At 35.7% G+C, this 18,959-nt stretch overlaps 1 protein-coding gene across 1 annotated transcript in view; it reads left to right on the top strand.

The window, feature by feature from the left end:
• The window catches only part of LOC136032578 (TBC1 domain family member 30-like), a 223,975-nt gene that overhangs the window by 52,436 nt on the left and 152,580 nt on the right, over nucleotides 1–18,959 (top strand). Inside the window, exons 5-6 of the mRNA XM_065712848.1 lie at nucleotides 7,337–7,502; nucleotides 18,131–18,302. Coding sequence (XP_065568920.1) covers nucleotides 7,337–7,502; nucleotides 18,131–18,302 — 338 coding nt within the window. The remainder of the gene's footprint in view (nucleotides 1–7,336; nucleotides 7,503–18,130; nucleotides 18,303–18,959) is intronic.

Below are 18,959 nucleotides of genomic sequence, written 5' to 3'. Positions count from 1 at the left end.
TGTCTGTGGATGGATCAGGTGACGTCACCTGAAAAAACTGGATCAGGTGACGTCAAAACTGAAAAAACTAAAAAAAGGCAAAAACTACAAAAAAAACTAAAAACTAATAAAAAAAATAAAAAAGCTAAAAAACTAAAAAAACTAAAAAAAGGCAAAAACTACAAAAAAAAACTAAAAACTAATAAAAAAGCTAAAAAACTAAAAAAACTAAAAAAAGGCAAAAACTACAAAAAAAACTAAAAACTAATAAAAAAAATAAAAAAGCTAAAAAACAAAAAAAACTAAAAAACTAAAAAAAGGTAAAAAACTAAAAAAACTAAAAACTAAAAAAAACTAAAAAAAAAGGAAAAAACTGAAAAATAAGCTAAAATAAAGGTAAAAACCAATAAAAAACTAAAAAAAAAACTGAAAAAACTAAAAAAAGGCAAAAACTACAAAAAAAAACTAAAAACTAATAAAAAAAGAAAAAAAGCTAAAAAACTAAAAAAACTAAAAAAACTAAAAAAAGGTAAAAAACTAAAAAAAATAAAAAAAAAATAAAAAAAAGGAAAAAACTGAAAAATAAGCTAAAATAAAGGTAAAAACCAATAAAAAACTAAAAAGAAAAAAAGGAAAAAACTAAAAAAAAATTTCATCTAAAAAACTAAAAAAAACTAAAAAAGGTAAAAACTAAAAGAACTAAAAAAGAAAAAAATAAATGACGAAACTCAAAGAGAAAGCGACCAGGACAAAAGGAATGTTCGATTAGCAATCAACAAAGCACCGGGACACAGGGAGTATAAATGACGACCAGGACATAAGTAAAAAAAAAAAACTATCTATATATATAAAAATAAGTTGTCTGTGGATCTGTGGATCGTGGATCAGGTGACGTCACCTGAAAAAACTGGATCAGGTGACGTCAAAACTGAAAAAACTAAAAAAAGGCAAAAACTACAAAAAAAACTAAAAACTAATAAAAAAAATAAAAAAGCTAAAAAACTAAAAAAACTAAAAAAAGGCAAAAACTACAAAAAAAACTAAAAACTAATAAAAAAGCTAAAAAAATAAAAAAACTAAAAAAAAGGCAAAAACTACAAAAAAAACTAAAAACTAATAAAAAAAATAAAAAAGCTAAAAAACTAAAAAAACTAAAAAAACTAAAAAAAGGTAAAAAACTAAAAAAACTAAAAACTAAAAAAAACTAAAAAAAAAGGAAAAAACTGAAAAATAAGCTAAAATAAAGGTAAAAACCAATAAAAAACTAAAAAAAAACTGAAAAAACTAAAAAAAGGCAAAAACTACAAAAAAACTAAAAACTAATAAAAAAAGTAAAAAAGCTAAAAAACTAAAAAAACTAAAAAAACTAAAAAAACTAAAAAAACTAAAAAAAGGTAAAAAACTAAAAAAAATAAAAAATAAAAAAAAACTAAAAAAAAAGGAAAAAACTGAAAAATAAGCTAACATAAAGGTAAAAACCAATAAAAAACTAAAAAGAAAAAAAGGAAAAAACTAAAAAAAATTTTCATCTAAAAAACTAAAAAAAACTAAAAAGGTAAAAACTAAAAGAACTAAAAAAGAAAAAAATAAATGACGACACTCAAAGAGAAAGCGACCAGGACAAAAGGAATGTTCGATTAGCAATCAACAAAGCACCGGGACACAGGGAGTATAAATGACGACCAGGACATAAGTAAAAAAAAAAATTAACAAAACTAAAAAGAAGGTAAAAACTACAAAAAAACTAAAAAGAAAAAAAAACTAAAAACTAATAAAAAAACTAAAAAATCTAAAAATCTAAATAAACTAAAAAAGAAAAAAAAAGGAAAAAAATAAAGGAGAAAAACAAAACTAAAAAACGAATGTATATACAGACCGGTACACCGGGATACAAATGACGACCGGGACACAGGGAATATAAATGACGACCGGGACACAGGGACACAACTACAACGGGGACACCGGGGGAAACAGGGGGATATAAATGACGACCGGGACAAAAAAACTAAAAAGAAAAAAAAAACTAAAAACTAATAAAAAAACTAAAAAATCTAAAAATCTAAATAAGCTAAAAAAGAAAAAAAAAGGAAAAAAATAAAGGAGAAAAACAAAACTAAAAAACGAATGTATATACAGACCGGGACACCGGGATACAAATGACGACCGGGACACAGGGAATATAAATGACGACCGGGACACAGGGACACAACTACAACGGGGACACCGGGGGAAACAGGGGGATGTAAATGACGACCGGGACACCGGGACAGGGAATGGTCGATTAGCAATCACCATCAACAAAGCTCAAGGGCAATCATTAGAATCATGAGGTATAGATCTGAATACAGATTGTTTTCCCATGGACCATTATATGTTGCATGTTCAAGAGTCGGTAAACCTGACAATCTATTTATATGCAAAGACAATGGGACAGCAAAGAATGTTGTATATTCGCAAGTTTTACGTAGTTAAAACCATATATATATATATATATATATATATATATATATATATATATATATATATATATATATATATGTATATATATATATATATATATATATATATATATATATATATATATATATATATATATATATATATCTATCTATATTCACAGGTGGGACATAGGGACACAACTACAATGGCGCGTAACTATTATGGCGCGTAACGACTTACGCGCGCGGGGGGCTTGGGGGGGGCGCGAAGTGCCCCCACCAACTAGGTAGTATACCCTCCAACAGCTAGTATATATATAAAAATAAGTTGTCTGTGTGTATGTGTGTGTGTGTCGAGCGACGTCATGTTTGTGTGTCGACTGACGTCATGTTTGTCGACTGACGTCATTTTAAGGATTGAGCTGTATGCGTCATGAAGTTGTTTGTCGACTGACGTCATGTTTGTCAACTGATGAAATTACATACCGGGACACCGGGACACAAATGACGACCGGGACACAGGGAATATAAATGACGACCGGGAACCTCAAAGAGAAATTACAGACTGGGACACCCGGACACAAATCACGACCGGGACACAGGGAATATAAATGACGACCGGGACACAGGGGCACAACTACAACGGGGACGCCGGGGGCACAGGCGGGATATATAAATGACGACCGGGACACAGGGATTGTTCGAATAGAAATTACAGACCGGGACACCGGGACACAAATGACGACCGGGACACCGGGACACAGGGAATATAAATGACGACCGGGACACTCAAAGAGAAATTACAAACTGGGACACCGGGACACAAATGACGACCGGGACACAGGGAATATAAATGACGACCGTAACACAGGGACACATCATTAGAATAATGAGGTATAGATCTGAATACGGATTGTTTTTCCCATGGACAATTATATGTTGCATGTTCAAGAGCAATCACCAACAACAAAGCTCAAGGGCAATCATTAGAATAATCAGGTATAGATCTGAATACGGATTGTTTTTCTCATGGACAATTTTATGTTGCATGTTCAAGAGTAGGTAAACCTGACAATCTATTTATCATGATCAGTTCCTAAAGTGCTAAAATTGCCCAAACGTGTGTGTTTCACAGCAATTTTCGGTGCTAAAGTGAAGAGAATTGCTTGTCCCGCTATGTGTAGCTGGATTAGATTTAAATCAGTTTTTTTTTTTGTCTGGTTATTTCAAACTTAGTGCCAATCTTTCGAAATAAACACGGCAGAAAGGTAGTTCCGGTTAAATCAAACTTCGCACAAATCTTTCGAAACAAATACGAAAATTGTGGTCCACACTTTTTGTTAATTCCTCTTCCTTTTTTAAAAATGCTCATCATTTTGTCCATGAAAAAAAAATTGTATTACGAAAGTGCTTCAAATTGAATCCCGTGCTACAGTGCTACACATGATGAAATACTACTAAAATAGTTCTTTTATGCTAACGTCAGACAAAGTTTTGCCCCTAATCTTACTCTACTTTTACCTTGCTTGCTTACCCTTGGTTCATCCTGCTCCGCTTTCATGGAAAAACAACCATTATGGTGGAAACAGTCCACCAAATTTCATCTGTTTTTAGCTGCAGGTGTGTGCGTCATAATGGTTAAACAGCTGTGAACTCTTTTGATTAACTTTTAGAACTTAACATAGCTTATCCCTATGGATACGCTAGTCTATCATTGTAACAACCACTAGCCGAGGACATACAATATCTTGGTTTATTATCGCATAAAAAATGTTGTTGCATTTTATTTGGTAGTAAGTAAGTTAGGCTAGTAAGGTTTAACGGTAAATTTACTGCCATAGATCCTTGGGGTAAGAAGAACCTGATGTAAAAAAAAATTGTATTTTGGGTGCGTGGGCCACCTAGAAATGGGGCCCAAAAAGGGCCAAAAATCCTGTTTTAGGTGGGTTTGAAGCTTTTATCCTTTAGTTCTTTGGTAAATGAGACCACAGTACAGAAGAAAATGAAGGAAAAAATATTAATTTTCTTGAAAATGGGGCATGACAAATGGCAAAAATAAAAGATCAAATAATTATGCTTACTGGGAGGCGAAGTTCCCAATAAAAAACCCTATATGTAAAAAATTTGTAACTAGCATACCCTTCCCTCCAAAAATAAAATTGTCTCCAAAAATAATAAGTTAGAAACTTTCAGGAAATGTTGAGGAGGGTGTTTAACTAAATCAATAGGGGCTATGTGTATGCAGGCTGTCAAAAGGGCGTATAAACAATATTATGGAAACAGCTGACGGTATTAAGTAGAAACTTCTATTAGGTGTTAAAGGGTATGTTGAACTAATCACAAGGCGCAATTTGCATCCCGGTTGTCAAATGGGAGTAACTACATTATCTCAGGAACGACTAAGTGTATTAAGTTGAAACTGACAGGGCATGTTAAGGGAGATATAAAACTAAGTCAAAAGACACTATGTTCATCAAGGGTGTTAAAATGACATAGCTGCAACATTTACGGAACGGTTAAGGCTATTATGTTGAAGCTTTTAGGGCATAGATAAGGAAGTATTGAACTAAATCGAAAGACACTGTGTGTTTTCCTGTTATCAAAAGAAGATATGCGTAAAATCTCAGGAAAGGCTAAGGGTATGAAATTGAAACTAAGAGGAAACGTTGAGAGGGGTGTTATCTAAATCAAAAACAATATATTTATCAAGGTTGTCAAAAGGGCCTATCTGCAATATCTCAGGAACGATGAAGAGTATTAAGTTGAAACAGTTAGGATATGTTGAAGGAGATGTAAGACTAAGTCAGAAGACACTGTGTTCATCAAGGGTGACAAAATGGTGTATCCGCACTATCTCAAGAGCGCCAAGGATGTTAATTTGAAACTTCGTGGGAATGTTGTTGAAATTGTTAGGGTATGTTGAAGGGAATGTTGAACTAAATCAAAAGACACTATTTCCAACTAGTCTGTCAAGAGGGTACACCTGTAATATCTAAGGCAGAGGTTATAAAAGTGTGGGGTGTGACCCTCCAGGGGGGGACGAAACTTATATTTGGGTGGGAGGGGGTGCAAGAAATTTTTTAATCTAAATTATGGTGGTAGGACAAAAAAAGATTTGTGAAATTTGCGTGATAATTAACATATCCTAAATAGTGTGTACGATGTGGTATGTACATAAATCACAAACAGGCAGCAACAATCGACAAGAGCCATAATCTATAAAAGGTTTGTCGTTTTATCGATAAAAAACTTTTAAATTTTTATCTATTATGATTGAGTATTAAAATAATTATTGCGAGGGGGGCACACTGAGGGGGCCAATTTTGAGGGCATTCTGAGGGCCATATTGAACTAAGTAAGAAAACCTTATGTAGATCCTTGTTGTCGAATCAGCGCATCTGTAGTATCTCAGGAACAACTAAGGGTTTTAAGTTGAAGCTTTTAATACATGTTGAATTTAATCAAAAGATACAATTTGCAACCAGGTTGTCAAAAAGGCGTATCTACAACATCTCAGGAGCGCCTAAGTGTATTGCGACGAAACTTTCTAGGAATGTTAAACTAAATCAAAATATATTAAATGCATCTAGATTGTCAAAACGGGGTATCGTTACTATCTCAGGAACGACTAAGGTCATTAAGTTGAACTTGAAGGGAATCTCGAAATAGATGTCGAACTAAATAAAGTAAACTGTGTGCATCCAGGTTGTCAAAGGGCGTGCCTGCAATATACCATGAACGGTTAAGGGTAGTAAGTCGAAATTTTCAGGTCAAGGGGTGGGGATATTGAACTAAATCAAAACAAACTGTGATTTCCAGGTCGTCAAATGTAAATCCAAATAAGAATTGAACGAACAGTAACGTAACGAATAGTAACTTGAAACGATCAGTAATCACCATCATCGATTAAATGAGGTCAAAAACAAACAGAAATTAGGATAAATAATCAAGTCAAAAACAAAAATGAACAGAAATATTCCCACAAAAAGGAGTACGGATAACGCCCTTGAGCCTTTGATAGATCAGAGTGCCATTTACGCTTTACTGAAAACAAAATGTATTTTAACCGGTTTTTCTTTCGTATGGTTAATTACTACATAATTCACGAGACTTACAGGAATGAATATAACTATATTTTTAACAGTCACTTTTCTTTTGTTAGATATTTTTGGTATTCTTAACTTTTATCGTGATTTCCGTTTTTAATTCTTTTTTTTCGTTGGTATTTCTCGAAATAAGAATGGTTTTCAATAAAGTGCAAATGATGCTCTGGCCCTGGCCTTAAGAAGGCATAAAAGGCGTTAGTAACTCCTCTTTGTAGCAATTTCTGATCGTTTTAAGTTTGGAAAGACAACCGATAAAAGAAATGTTTGCAATTTTCTACTAGCTATGTTTTTTGCTTTCTAAAAGGCCTTCAGGAAAGCACTAACCGGTCTGTAGTACAAAAAGCGGAGGTTGGACGTGACGATAGTCCCTCCCATGTATAGCGATTTTTTTTTTTTTTTCTATTTTTAATTTCTGTTTTTATTTTAGGTTTAACAACACTCTTCAGTGCTTTTTGGAAAAATTGTTGTTGTTTTTTTTTGCGAAAGGTTGATAAACCCTAGACATGTTCCAATTTCATCATTTTGTATGGTTAATAAAGGTAATGAACAATGTCAGTATTTTTGGAAGTTTTGAAGAAAACAATATATGCTCTTCTCTATAGAAGAGGTCTTATATCGGCTGGGAAGATTATCAAAACAGATAAAAACCGGTTAATTATATGAATTTTGACAACATTTGTAAAAATTATTATAAAAGCTATGGGTATCTAGGTTATGATTGTGCCGGTTTTCGAAGGATGACCCTTGAGCATGTTTCTTGGGGACTGGAAATAATGTTTTCAAGACTAATACAAATTTTTTGTGCTCTTACAGGTTATGGTATTCCTAGTTGAAGGTGTTCTGCCTGATGGCTACTTCGGGGAAAATCTACGAGGGTTATCAATCGATATGGCCGTATTCAGGGAGCTTCTACGTCTTCGTCTTCCCGAGTTATCAGCACATCTTGACATGTTGCAACAAGATGGCGCTGACACACAAGGTAGATCCCATAGTGCAGGTTTAGGGAGACCCTTAGCGACGGGCCAAATTATCCCATGAACTGATGTCGTCCTGTTATTTTAATGAGCAATTTGTATGTTAGAATATACAGCGGCATAATATAATGTTTACACAAAAATGGAAAAAGAAATATAAGTTAAAATTTCTTAGTCACTTGACACTTTAAATAGCCAGTTTTCGATCTTTGTGCTCAAGTTGTTATATTTTTCCTTTTGTGTTGAATTTTGAAATGCTTTTCTATTGGAGGACAGGCCCTGCTCAGTACATTACTTTATTAAATGTACCTTAATGATTTTACTATGCTTGCTAGGAGAGATATACAGAAAAAAATTGTCGAACCAGGAAAAAATTGATACAGAAATTATTTTTGGACAACTTTATTCAGAAAAGAGAGCTCTATAGCATATCAAAAATCTAAATCTCCATCGCGTTGCCAAATTACCTTTTTTCTAGTTTTACTCTGCTATTTTTTTATTTTTCCAGAATTCCGAGAATAAGGAAAATGAAAAGAAAAGCAGCCTGTGGATGGTTTCATTTTCGAGAAATGATTGTATTAAAGTAAATATAACGTAAACGCCACCTTTTATCATTTTATTGTTTTATTTTTGATTTTTAAAGTTGAAAATAATAATAAAAAATACACGCACACTTTTAATAAAAAGTGACCTATGTTCATAAGGTATTTTTCTAAGATGAGCAAAAATTTCCGATTCATTTTCACCATTCTCAACAAATAACGATTTCTGAATAGGTATCTGTTCCTACAGACCTTTATAAAGCCCTTCTGATAAACAGTTTCTGCGACAACCATGTATTGATCTTATACGCTCTTTTCAAAGTTGTTTTTGTAATCAGCATTGCAGAGCCACCTATCCGTAAAAAAAAACATAAAAATATTTTGGGATCCGAGCAGATACTTAAACACAGGTGCGTTTTTTTCTTTTTTAATGTTGTCGTTGTTGTCGTTAAGTAACTACTACGGAATAGATAGGAGTTGAAAGAAGGAAATGCGGTCACGAAAGTGACGTTACACCCTTCCTACCTCTTTTTTTTACACATATTTTGCCAACGCCATCTGCCTGACGAAACTTAAGTAGAGCCAACATGCCGACTGAATGCAGCACGGTAGACGTAGCTGCGCTGAATGAAAGTTCTTTAGTGGAAGTGGGAGCACTATCGCCCGCCAAAAAGATGCCCGTCACTTTTGCAGAAGTGATTATATCCTTTTACTATTTAGTGGAAGTGAGAGTACTATCGCTCGAAAAACAAGTTGCCGGTCACGTTTGACTTTTGCCGAAGGGAGCTAATGAGGACTGTCTGTGGGGGATTTTGTACTCGAGTTTATTGGGACTTGGCTGCAGATTGTCCAATCCAGATCATGATTTTTCTTGTAACGTATTCATTGACAGTCTACTCATTCCCAGTTCTCTCTTCTAGATGGCAGATCCTACCAATGCTTTATGCCCCTTGTGCGAGCGACCAATAGAAACCTCAGAATCGTCAGTACTGGCAGAGAAGGGAGCTACAGCGAAGAACGAAGCTATCAAAACGCAGTTACTAGCATCTTTGTCTAGGCAGGGAACCAAGTTCATGTTGCTTGAAGAAAGACTTTTACAAACAAAATATACCTGTCAAAAATCAAGAATGATAGAAGACGAGCCTTGTCAGAAAAGACAGATGCAATAAAAAGTGGTAATGCGATCACTGACTCCCGGTTTGAATTTTCAAGAGCGTTGCTTTTTCGGCGCTACAAGGATAAATGTTAAAACTAACCACGGAAAAGGTCATTAGTGGTACAAGATTTGGACCAAAGACTTTGAAGAGAGTTTTAAGGCAGTGTGCAAAATCTGAGGGGATGACTGGGCAAATAACGATCTCCACCGAATATGTACAGTGTCGCACCTTCACGCAGTTGACTCCATTTACCATGCAGGTCTCAGTCAAAATCTCCAGCTCAAGCAACTGGATAACTTTTTCAAGCAGCGACGCCAAGATCTGCAGTCTCAGAGAACGGCAAAGCTCTGCTTTCAGTATCTTGACATGGTTGGGATACTGCTCAAATACATACATGCCGAAAGACTGGGCCTGTGGGATCTACACTTGCAAGCTGCAGCAGAGGTGCTTCTGTGTCTAGCAGCATCTGGACAAGACCTCTATTGTGAGTCTGTTTGGATATGCCAACAAGATATGGCTGAAGTCCAAACTAGTCACCCAAAATCTTAGAAGCGTTTGAACAGGGAGGTCACACCATTAGAAGGTCAAAGTGACACTAGGCTGGGCTTTCGGCAGGTCTTGTCATCGAATAAGAGTATATGCGAGGCCTAAAGACATCGGGCGGTCTTACGAATGGAGGTGGGATGACAGAACGACAGAGAGCTATTTGGGTACTTTCAAGACCAGCATGCCTTGAGATCAACCTCTTGATGCAGAATTTGAAAAAAATTGGTTATTCGACAAGTTAACAACATCGCAACATGAGTTCCAGTAAAAAGGAGCGTTACTTCGACGACACCCAGAATCTCATTAGATACTTTGGAGAATCTTCCCCGTTCAGGGGAAACGATCAGCTTAGAAATATTGCCAACGGCTTAACTTCTTCCCCAGATGTTAATGTTGACGAGGCTTATGCGGCTGGAAAGGTGATCCTAAGTTAAATGACGGGAAAAACCTTGAAGGAGCAAGTCTTCAAGAAAAAAGACCAAGTAACCCTAATGAATGTCAAAAAGGTGGGGTCATCCGTGGTAGCGCACATACATCTGGCGCTCTGCCAATCCAGTGATTTACAAAAGTTGCCCAGCGATCTGACCTTAGAGAAAAATACTTCAAGTACGAACTTACCACGATTCCTCCTTCTCTTTTTTAAGTGATGGCCTAATAAAAAAAGCAAATAAGCCAGAACTTGCAGAGCGATCTTTCAAGCTTGTGAGATTGAGTTTCAGTCACTCTCAGGACCTATATCTGTGTGTAGCATCGTCTTAGACGGTGGTTCTCTTCTACATCGAGTTCTATGGAAGGTTGGGTCAACCTTTAAGGCCATCTTTGCTTCATACGTCCACTACGTACAAGCAAGGTATACTAGTGACTTTGTTGTGGTTGGTGGCTATGATGGTGGTCCAGCAATCAAAGATGCTACCCATTTACGTCAAGCAAGAATGGTTGGTTGCCAGGTCCTTTTCACCAATAAGAGGACCTTGTGCATAAAAAAGGAAGAGTTGTTTAGTGCAAAACGAACAAAGCACGTTTTCTGAAGGTGCTCAGCAACCATTTGGAAGCCACCAGTTTACAAGTTTTCCATTCAGAACGAGACGCCGACGTTCTGATTGCAGAAAAAGCAGTTGAAACTGCTCGTGTTACATACACCATCGTGGTTGTCGATGATACTGACATTTTGGTTCTCCTGATTAGTCGATTAGACTCATGTTCCAGGCGTTTATATTTCTCACCCGAAGCTAAGTTTGGTGTTACTAGTTCAGCTTGGGATATTAGGGAGGTAAAGCAAAAGCTAGGGACAGATGTCAACCATCTGATGCTATTCTGTCACTCCGTGCTAGGTTGTGACACAACCTCTCATCTTTATGGAACAGGAAAGGGCAGAGCCGTTCAACTGCTACTTATCAACAAGAGTTTCAAGGACAGTGCTGCTATATTTGGTGACAAGTTTGCATCGCTTGACCATATTGTGGCAGTAGGAGAGCAGGTCTTGTTGGTACTGTACGGTTGCCCTAATATTTCAAACCTTGACGCTGCCAGAAAGCTGATTTTTCACAGAAAATTGAGTACTGCCACCACTTTCGTTCATCCATAAGAGCTATCACCGAGTCAGGCAGCAGCGAAGTACCACTCGCTACGAGTCTACTGTCAAGTTCAAGTCTGGTTCGGGAACCCAGTAGACCCTTTAAGCTTGGAAAGGAAATTGCAAAATAATGAAGTTTTTGCACCAATCAAAACAGACATCCCTGTCCCTCCGTCTCAGCAGCTAAAAATTATCAAATGGTCTTGTCGTATTGACGGTTGTGATAGTGAAAAGTGTACCTGTAAGAAAAACAGACTTGAGTGCACCGTAGCTTGCTTTACCTGCAAGGGAGTTCTTGCAACAATTCTAAGTTTTAAGATGAACTTAGCGAAGAAGAATAAAAGTTCACTGTGATGATGACAAATTTAGTTCCTACATTTAGATGAAGTACAATTTTTATAAATTTGGTTAATAAGATGAAAGCTTTTTCTCTAAGTTACAATGTACCTTGTTCTAAAAGGTCTAGAGCACTGAGGTGTTTTTTCACCCCTGTTTGTTCGTTTTGTACTTTTGAACCTATTACATTACCAACTAGACCTTGACAGACGGTAGTAGCAGTTTTATCAAAATGCGCAGTTTTTTTAAATATGTTTTTGCTAATAAATAATTTTCTTTTAATCAGGTGACGAAATGAACACCAGAAATGAAATCAGAGTCAAAAGTTGACCATAAAAGATGTGTAAAACGCTTAGTTTATATTTTTTTAATTTTTCTCAGTTTTTTAGCAAATAAATAAAAAAAAAATTACAAAAAAGGAATTTCGTGTTTTTAAAACCCTTAGATGTGTGGAACACTTAGTTTACGTTTTTTAGTATTTTTCTCAGTTTTGTAGCAAGTAAATCGAAAAACGTAAAAAAAACAATTTCGCATCTAGCTAGACGTTTAGATTTTTGATACGTTGTTAAGCGTCATTTTCTTGTTCGGAGGGTGAAGAAACCATTTCTGTATCAATTTTTTCCTGGTCAAAACTTACTTTTCTCCTACTGACTATCGTGGTTGATGAATGCATTCGTTTTATGGCGGGTAACCAATTTATTGTTAAATTTAGGTTGTAAAAGTTCTGAGGTAAATGCTTCAGACTAGAATCAGTTTCTGCTAGCTTTCAGAGTTTAAATATAAATTTAAAAGCAGTTATTTTATAACCTGAAGAATATTGGCTTCTTCGGATATTTGTACCATAAGAATGTACTGGCCTCTTCGGGTCAAGATAATTCAGAAGAAGTTTGAGATGCCAATCATTGCACAACTCTCAAAAGATCATCTCTACAGCCTGTCAGTTTTAGAAGCCAGTCTGCCCTGTGATTACATATTCTTCCCTAACCAAAGATGCGTTCCATGATAAAAAAAAAAAAGAAAAAAAAAAAAAAGTTATTGACTATTTGAATAGAAAAAGCAGCAGTTATGTAGTATTTTTGAGTTGTACACTGAACATAAAGGGATCACTTGACATTTTTGGGAGAGAGGGTGCCTGAAGCCTCAAAGTATGTATTTTTAGTCTCAAATGTATATTTTTTTTCTATTAGAGGTCCTTCAGATCAAGACAGAGATGAGAATTTGCCCTCACATTTAGTCACCTCAAATATTAAAAACGAGCATAAATTGCATAAAAACACAACCCTTTAAAAATTAAAGTACCTAGTGATCTAGAAACTTAAAACGGAAATAAATTTTTCTACGTGTGAAAGGACTACCCTCCCCTCAACTCTGCTATTTATGCTAAACTTTGTTTCTTTATTTATATTAGTTCTTCAAAAACTACTGGTATAACCCAAAAGCTGATTATAAAAAAAAGTTTAACTTTTTTTTCCACAACAAGTTATCAAAACATGTGTCTCTTGTTAAGATTTTAATGAGCAAGACGATATCTAGCCTTAGGGGCTAGATAATAAATTGGAAAAATCATGGTAATTTCTGTTTGATTTAAATTTAAATTGACGATTTCTTTTCATTTTAGGTTTTAATTTTGATGATTAAAGTTTTTTTAAGAACATTTTTTTACGTTTTATTAAGCTTAATTTTCCTTTGTCTTTTAATTGAGACGATTTTATTATTCACCTTAGACCTTTATTCCTCCTGCGCCACCAGAGGCACATAGGGCATCCATAAAGAGCTGCCAATCCTCCCTCATATGTGCTACTGCTCAGATGCCTTCCCATTGGGGTTCGACTGTTTAATTGTTAAACTTTAGGTCCCGCTTGTAAATACAACGAAGTGTAGTTTTCGGCTTTCTTCTACTTCGGGTTCCCTCTAGTTGCCATTTGAGTACCGTTCTGGGGAGTCTATCTTCCACCAAACGGGTAACGTGCCCAAGTAGCGCCATCTTCGCTTGCGTATGATATCTGTTACCAGGGGCTGATGCGTGGTGGAGCGAACTGTCTGGTTAGTTGTGTGGTCCAGTTAATGTTCAGTATCCTCCGAAAACAGTTGTTCTCGAAAGCAAGAATCCTCTCTCCTTGCTGTTGGTTCAGTTTCCAGCATTCACAGCTATAGAGGAGGGCAGAGAGGAAGTTACTGTTGAACAGCCTCAACTTCAGTTTCAGGGAGTACTTTTTCGATCGTCAAACTGGATTTAGTCGATTAAAAGCTCCACTAGCTTGTCCAATCCTAGACTGTACCTCTTTTTCGCTAGATCCAATTCGTTCGACTGTACTTCCGAGGTATCTGAATTCCACTACCTGTTCTACTGAACTGTCCCCGCACTTTATGCCAAATTGTGAGTCATTTGTTGCTATGCTTTTTGTTTTGTCCAAGCTAATCTTCAGTGCCAAAAGACTTTTTTTTCTCTCGTATGATATCGAGAAGCTCCTGGAGTCCTTCCTTGTTTGACCTAATCAGGGTTATGTCGTCGGCAAAATCAAGATCTGCTAGTCGTTTATTATCGCATATTTGGATCCCAAATCCTGTGCAATCTCAAAGAGGATAATCGATGACAAGGACAAAAAAGAGGGGGGGAGGACATATCGCTGTTTGACACCAGACATGATGCTGAAATACCTTGTATTTCCTTCGTGGGTCCGAACTCAGCACTCCGTGATTTTGTACAGCGTAATGATAGGGATACCAGTCTATCTGGAATGCCGCGGTGTTGGAGGATTTTCCACAGTGACTCTCGGTGTATTGGGTCATAGGCTTTTCAAAATCCACTAGGAAAAGGTAAATCTTTTGCCTCCATTTGTTGCATTCATCGATCAACATACGCAGGACATATATAAGGTCTGAGCAGGAACGAGATGGGTGGAAGCCATGTTGTTCGTCTCTCAAGTGCTAATCTAACGCTGTCTGGATGTGGTGGAGGATTATCTATGAGAATAGTTTCCTCGGGATAGAAGTGGGGCTGATTCCCCTCCAGTTATCGCACTTCGATGCATCTCCTTTCTTGAAAAGCTTGATGAGTGTGCTTTTTCTCCATTCTTCAGGGACTTTCTCTGATTTCCAGATGCATTCAAAGAGTACGATCCACATCGTTATGCAAGCAACTAAAGAGGTTTGACCATTTTATTATTTACTAATTGTGAAGATATTAGTAATGATGTTTCTTTTTTACTATTTTATTAAGAATAAAAGTGCTGGATCGTAATTGAATTTTCTTCGATTACAGTCACAACTTTCAGTCAATCGCAATTTGTTTGTAATAATGTTTAAAGTTACCACTCCCAACATTTTGCTGTTCTAGTTTTGTTTTGTTTAATGGTTTAAAGAAAGAATTTTACAATTAAATGTCCGTAAGCTTAAATTTAAATAGATTATCGATCGGTCAAATAGTCAAAAATTACAAATAACTCAGCAGAAAACAATCTTTATGTTGAGGTCCCTCTATTTAGTTTTCATGGCTTTGGAACTATCGGAATACGGGCTAAGCAACTACTCTGGTCAAAATAACGCACCATTTTGAAAAATGTATCTGATGGGTTTTGATTCTGGATTTCTATATTATGATGTTAGCCTTGTATTTGCAATTAAAATTGGATTTGCCTCGAAAATCGTTAAATGCCAGTTTTGGTAAAAATCAAACGATATTTATAAATCAACGATAACTTTTTAATTTCATAGCTGTGAATTGCAATACCTATATATTATTTTTGACCAACGACGTATTCAATAGTTAAAATTTAACAATTATGAAGATCATACACTAATTGTGGAAGATACACTTAGTATATTTACTTTTTTGAACTTTACTTTGTGCAATATTAGCCTCGAAGTTATAATAAAAAACCAATCATTAAACATCGGCCTTGGTAAAAAATGAATGAAAAGAAACCTTGAAAGAAGTAGTCTTGCCCTAGATATGGTCCTCTATAAAATTATTTTCCATATGGCTTTTCCTAGAAAGTCGCTCATAAATTTTGTCGAAACTTCAGACAATTTAAATCCTTGTGCTGAGCTTGGAAAAAAACAGGGGTACTTCATATTTATCAAATCTTAACAATGGTCTAGAACAGGGACGCATCCAGGATTTTTTTTTCTTGGGGATGTGGGGTACACAAAAATTAATTTTGGGGAGGGCTACTAAAAAAACGCATCAAAAATTGGTTTATACTGATTTTTGTTACGTTTTTACGAGTCGGAAAAGTATTTTGGGGGAGTGGGGTTTCAAACCCCCTAACCCCCCTGCATATGGGCTTGGTATAAAATACTCATTGGCAGTGCAATAGCGCTAACTAAGTAAAGAGTGATGTGGGCACAATGTGTTTTTTTAGACCAGGAACCTTCGTGTCGAAGGAGTTGGCGTAGGAACTTCAAAAAGGGTTCATTCGATTGGAAATTGAAAGTGCTACTGCCTTTTTGAATGGTCAAAAGTGATTGAAGGACAACCAATCCCCCTCCCACGCCGCTATTTCCTCAAACATATCCAATTAAAATTTTGAGGAAGCCATTTTGCTCAGCGTCGTTAAAAGGTTCGGAAATCATGTCTCTGAGGGAGACAACCCAAATACAGCCCTCAGTGCAAGGGTAGTAAGTTATACCCTTGGTGCATACAAGGTTTTTATAGAAAGGGTGGCTGTAAAAACTTTGGAGGGGCTCATTGGACTGATAATCAGAAATTATAGTGCCCTTGTTAAAATTCAAAGTGATCAGAGGCCCCAACACCTAGTGTTTTCCCAAAATGCATCTGATAGAAATTTTGAGATGGCCATTTATTGTCGTAGAAACTTCGAAAAAGGCTCATCCGATTGGAAATTGAAAGGGTTAGTGTCTTTTGAATCGTCAAAAGTGATTCGAGGGCACCAAGCTCCCTCCCCTCACGCCCATCAATTTTCAAAACACATATGAAATAAATTTTGAAATAGTAAATATCTTCAGTGTAGTTGAGAGGCATAAAATTATGTCTTTGAGGAATTCACCCCCCCCCCCTACACCCCTCAGCATAAGGGTTGTAAGTTAGGCCCCGAGGGCATATAAGGTTCTTATGAAAGGAGGATCCCATAAACTCCAAAGGGGGCTCAGCGGATTGGAGATCAGATGTTCTAATGCCCTTTTTAAGACCCAAAGGGATCTGGGGTCAAACACCCACCCCCAACGTCGTATTTTCCCCAAATACATCCGATAGAAATTTTTAGATGACTATTTGTTCAAAAATAGTTCAAAGAGGATATAATAAGGCCTTTAGGGTTGACAGACCGCCCTGAGTCTGGGGGTAAAGGTTGTAAGTTATGCCTCAGGGGCATATAAGGCTCTTATGGAAGGGGTGGTCGTGCGAACTTTAGAAGCAGCTTATTTGATTAAAAAGCATAGTTCTAGATCCCTCTTAAGATTCTAACATGATGGAGATTAACAAGCCCCCCCCCCCCGACATCCTCTTTTCCTGAAACACGTCCAATTAAAATTGTGAAATAGGCATTTTGCTGCCGTTTGACTCGGCTATTTATTGTAATTTCTGTTCGTTTTGAGTTTCAGTTGTTAATTGATAGTGATTCGTGTTAAATTTACGCTTGGAAGATTATTTGACTTTTTTTGCTCATTTTTGACTTAATGGAACTCTTTACTTTTCTTTAAGAAATTTGCTTTGTGGAAAAAGTTTTTTAAACTAATAAATAGTAAATATTAAATAAGAGAAAGTGGTTATGTTTATTGGTGTGTTTTACCGTGACTGTTTATATTCTAAGTGCGTTTTTCACGTAATTTAGGTTCTTTTTAGAACCTAAAGACCTAAGACCTAATTTAGGTCTAAAGGTCTAATTTAGAACCTAAAGACCTAATTTAGGTCTTAGGTTTCTACATAAAACTTTGCAGCTCGACATTATTGCTTAGCTTGTACAATCGGTAGTGTTTGAAAATTTATCAGCAAATTCCTGGAAAAATATATATATATGGGACATGGCATTTGGAAATGAAAAAAGGACACAGTTGAAATTTTTGACTTGATGTGCGGCACCGTTGATGTACTTTCAGTTTTTTTTTAAGCCAGCCAAATATATAGTACGGGATCCTGATGTGAATTTAATTTGTCACTAAAAAGCTCTGCATATTAAGATTCAAAAGTTTCAAACCTAGAACAGAGTGGCTTAGAGCTTGCCCTGCTACCCAAATTATATGAAATTTTTTACAATGTTTCTGGCGAGTTCTGCATTTCTAATAATGCCTCTTTGTTCTTTTCAAAACTACCGTTCTTATATTAATAAGAATTTTTGTTGTTGTTGTAATTATTGATCAGTAAAAGTAAAATTCCAGATAGAATTTAAGAACCATTTATTAAGGCTATTAATATTGTGATTTTAATATGATTAACCGGTAGTGGATCACACCTTTGCCTGTTTCTCTTGATTGACACTATCATTTATAAATACAATTAATTTAATTAATTTTTATTCTAGGGACAACATATGAACCTCCTTTGACCAATGTATTTACAATGCAATGGTTTTTGACACTATTTTCCACATGCTTGCCGAAGGATTCAGTGCTCCGAATCTGGGACTTGATTTTCCTTGAGGGAAATGAAGTTTTGCTACGCACTGCCCTTGCGCTTTGGGACTCGTTAGTCGAGTGAGCTCTATTTTCCTTGTTATTGTCTTTCATTATTAATTTTGCTAAGATACCTTGGTTAATGTGGTGTAACTAGAGAAAGAGCTTGGCTCGTAAATTAGACGACACGTTTAGTCTTCGGGCTTCCTTAAACGTCAAGAAAAAGGATGAAATTTTTGTATTTAAAGGAATTGTTTAAGGTTTTCCTGATGCTACCTTCGTAAAACTCGGGAAAATGACCTTCCAGCGTCTAAAAACAGCTGTTGTACCAAAGGAAAAAATTCTTGTTTGCTTTTTTTTCTAGTAGAAAAAGTCCAGTTGACCGTTTCTAGTAGAAAATATACATGAATATGTTAACTCTTTTGTTTTTAATGACATTCGATAGCAGGTGCTATTTTCACTTGAAAAGCTCATTGTATAGTATTGTGAAGTGTTATATTGTTCATTATCACAATATGAATGCAAAACTTTTTTTAGCGGTTGTTTTTGCTAGCTGATAGATCTTTTTAACATCTTTTTACAATTTGAGACTAAAAGATTAAAAAACTTTTTTTTCGCGGTTGTTTTTGCTAGCTGATAGATCTTTTTAACATCTTTTTACAATTTGACATTAAAAGATTAAAATAAAATTCAGTTTGAATTTTTTTTTAATCGTATTTTAAAGTACGACAACTTATT

This window comes from Artemia franciscana, chromosome 11, assembly GCF_032884065.1.
Source record: "Artemia franciscana chromosome 11, ASM3288406v1, whole genome shotgun sequence".
Classification (NCBI taxonomy): Eukaryota; Metazoa; Arthropoda; class Branchiopoda; order Anostraca; family Artemiidae; genus Artemia; species Artemia franciscana.
This window is presented reverse-complemented; position numbering and strand designations above follow the sequence as displayed.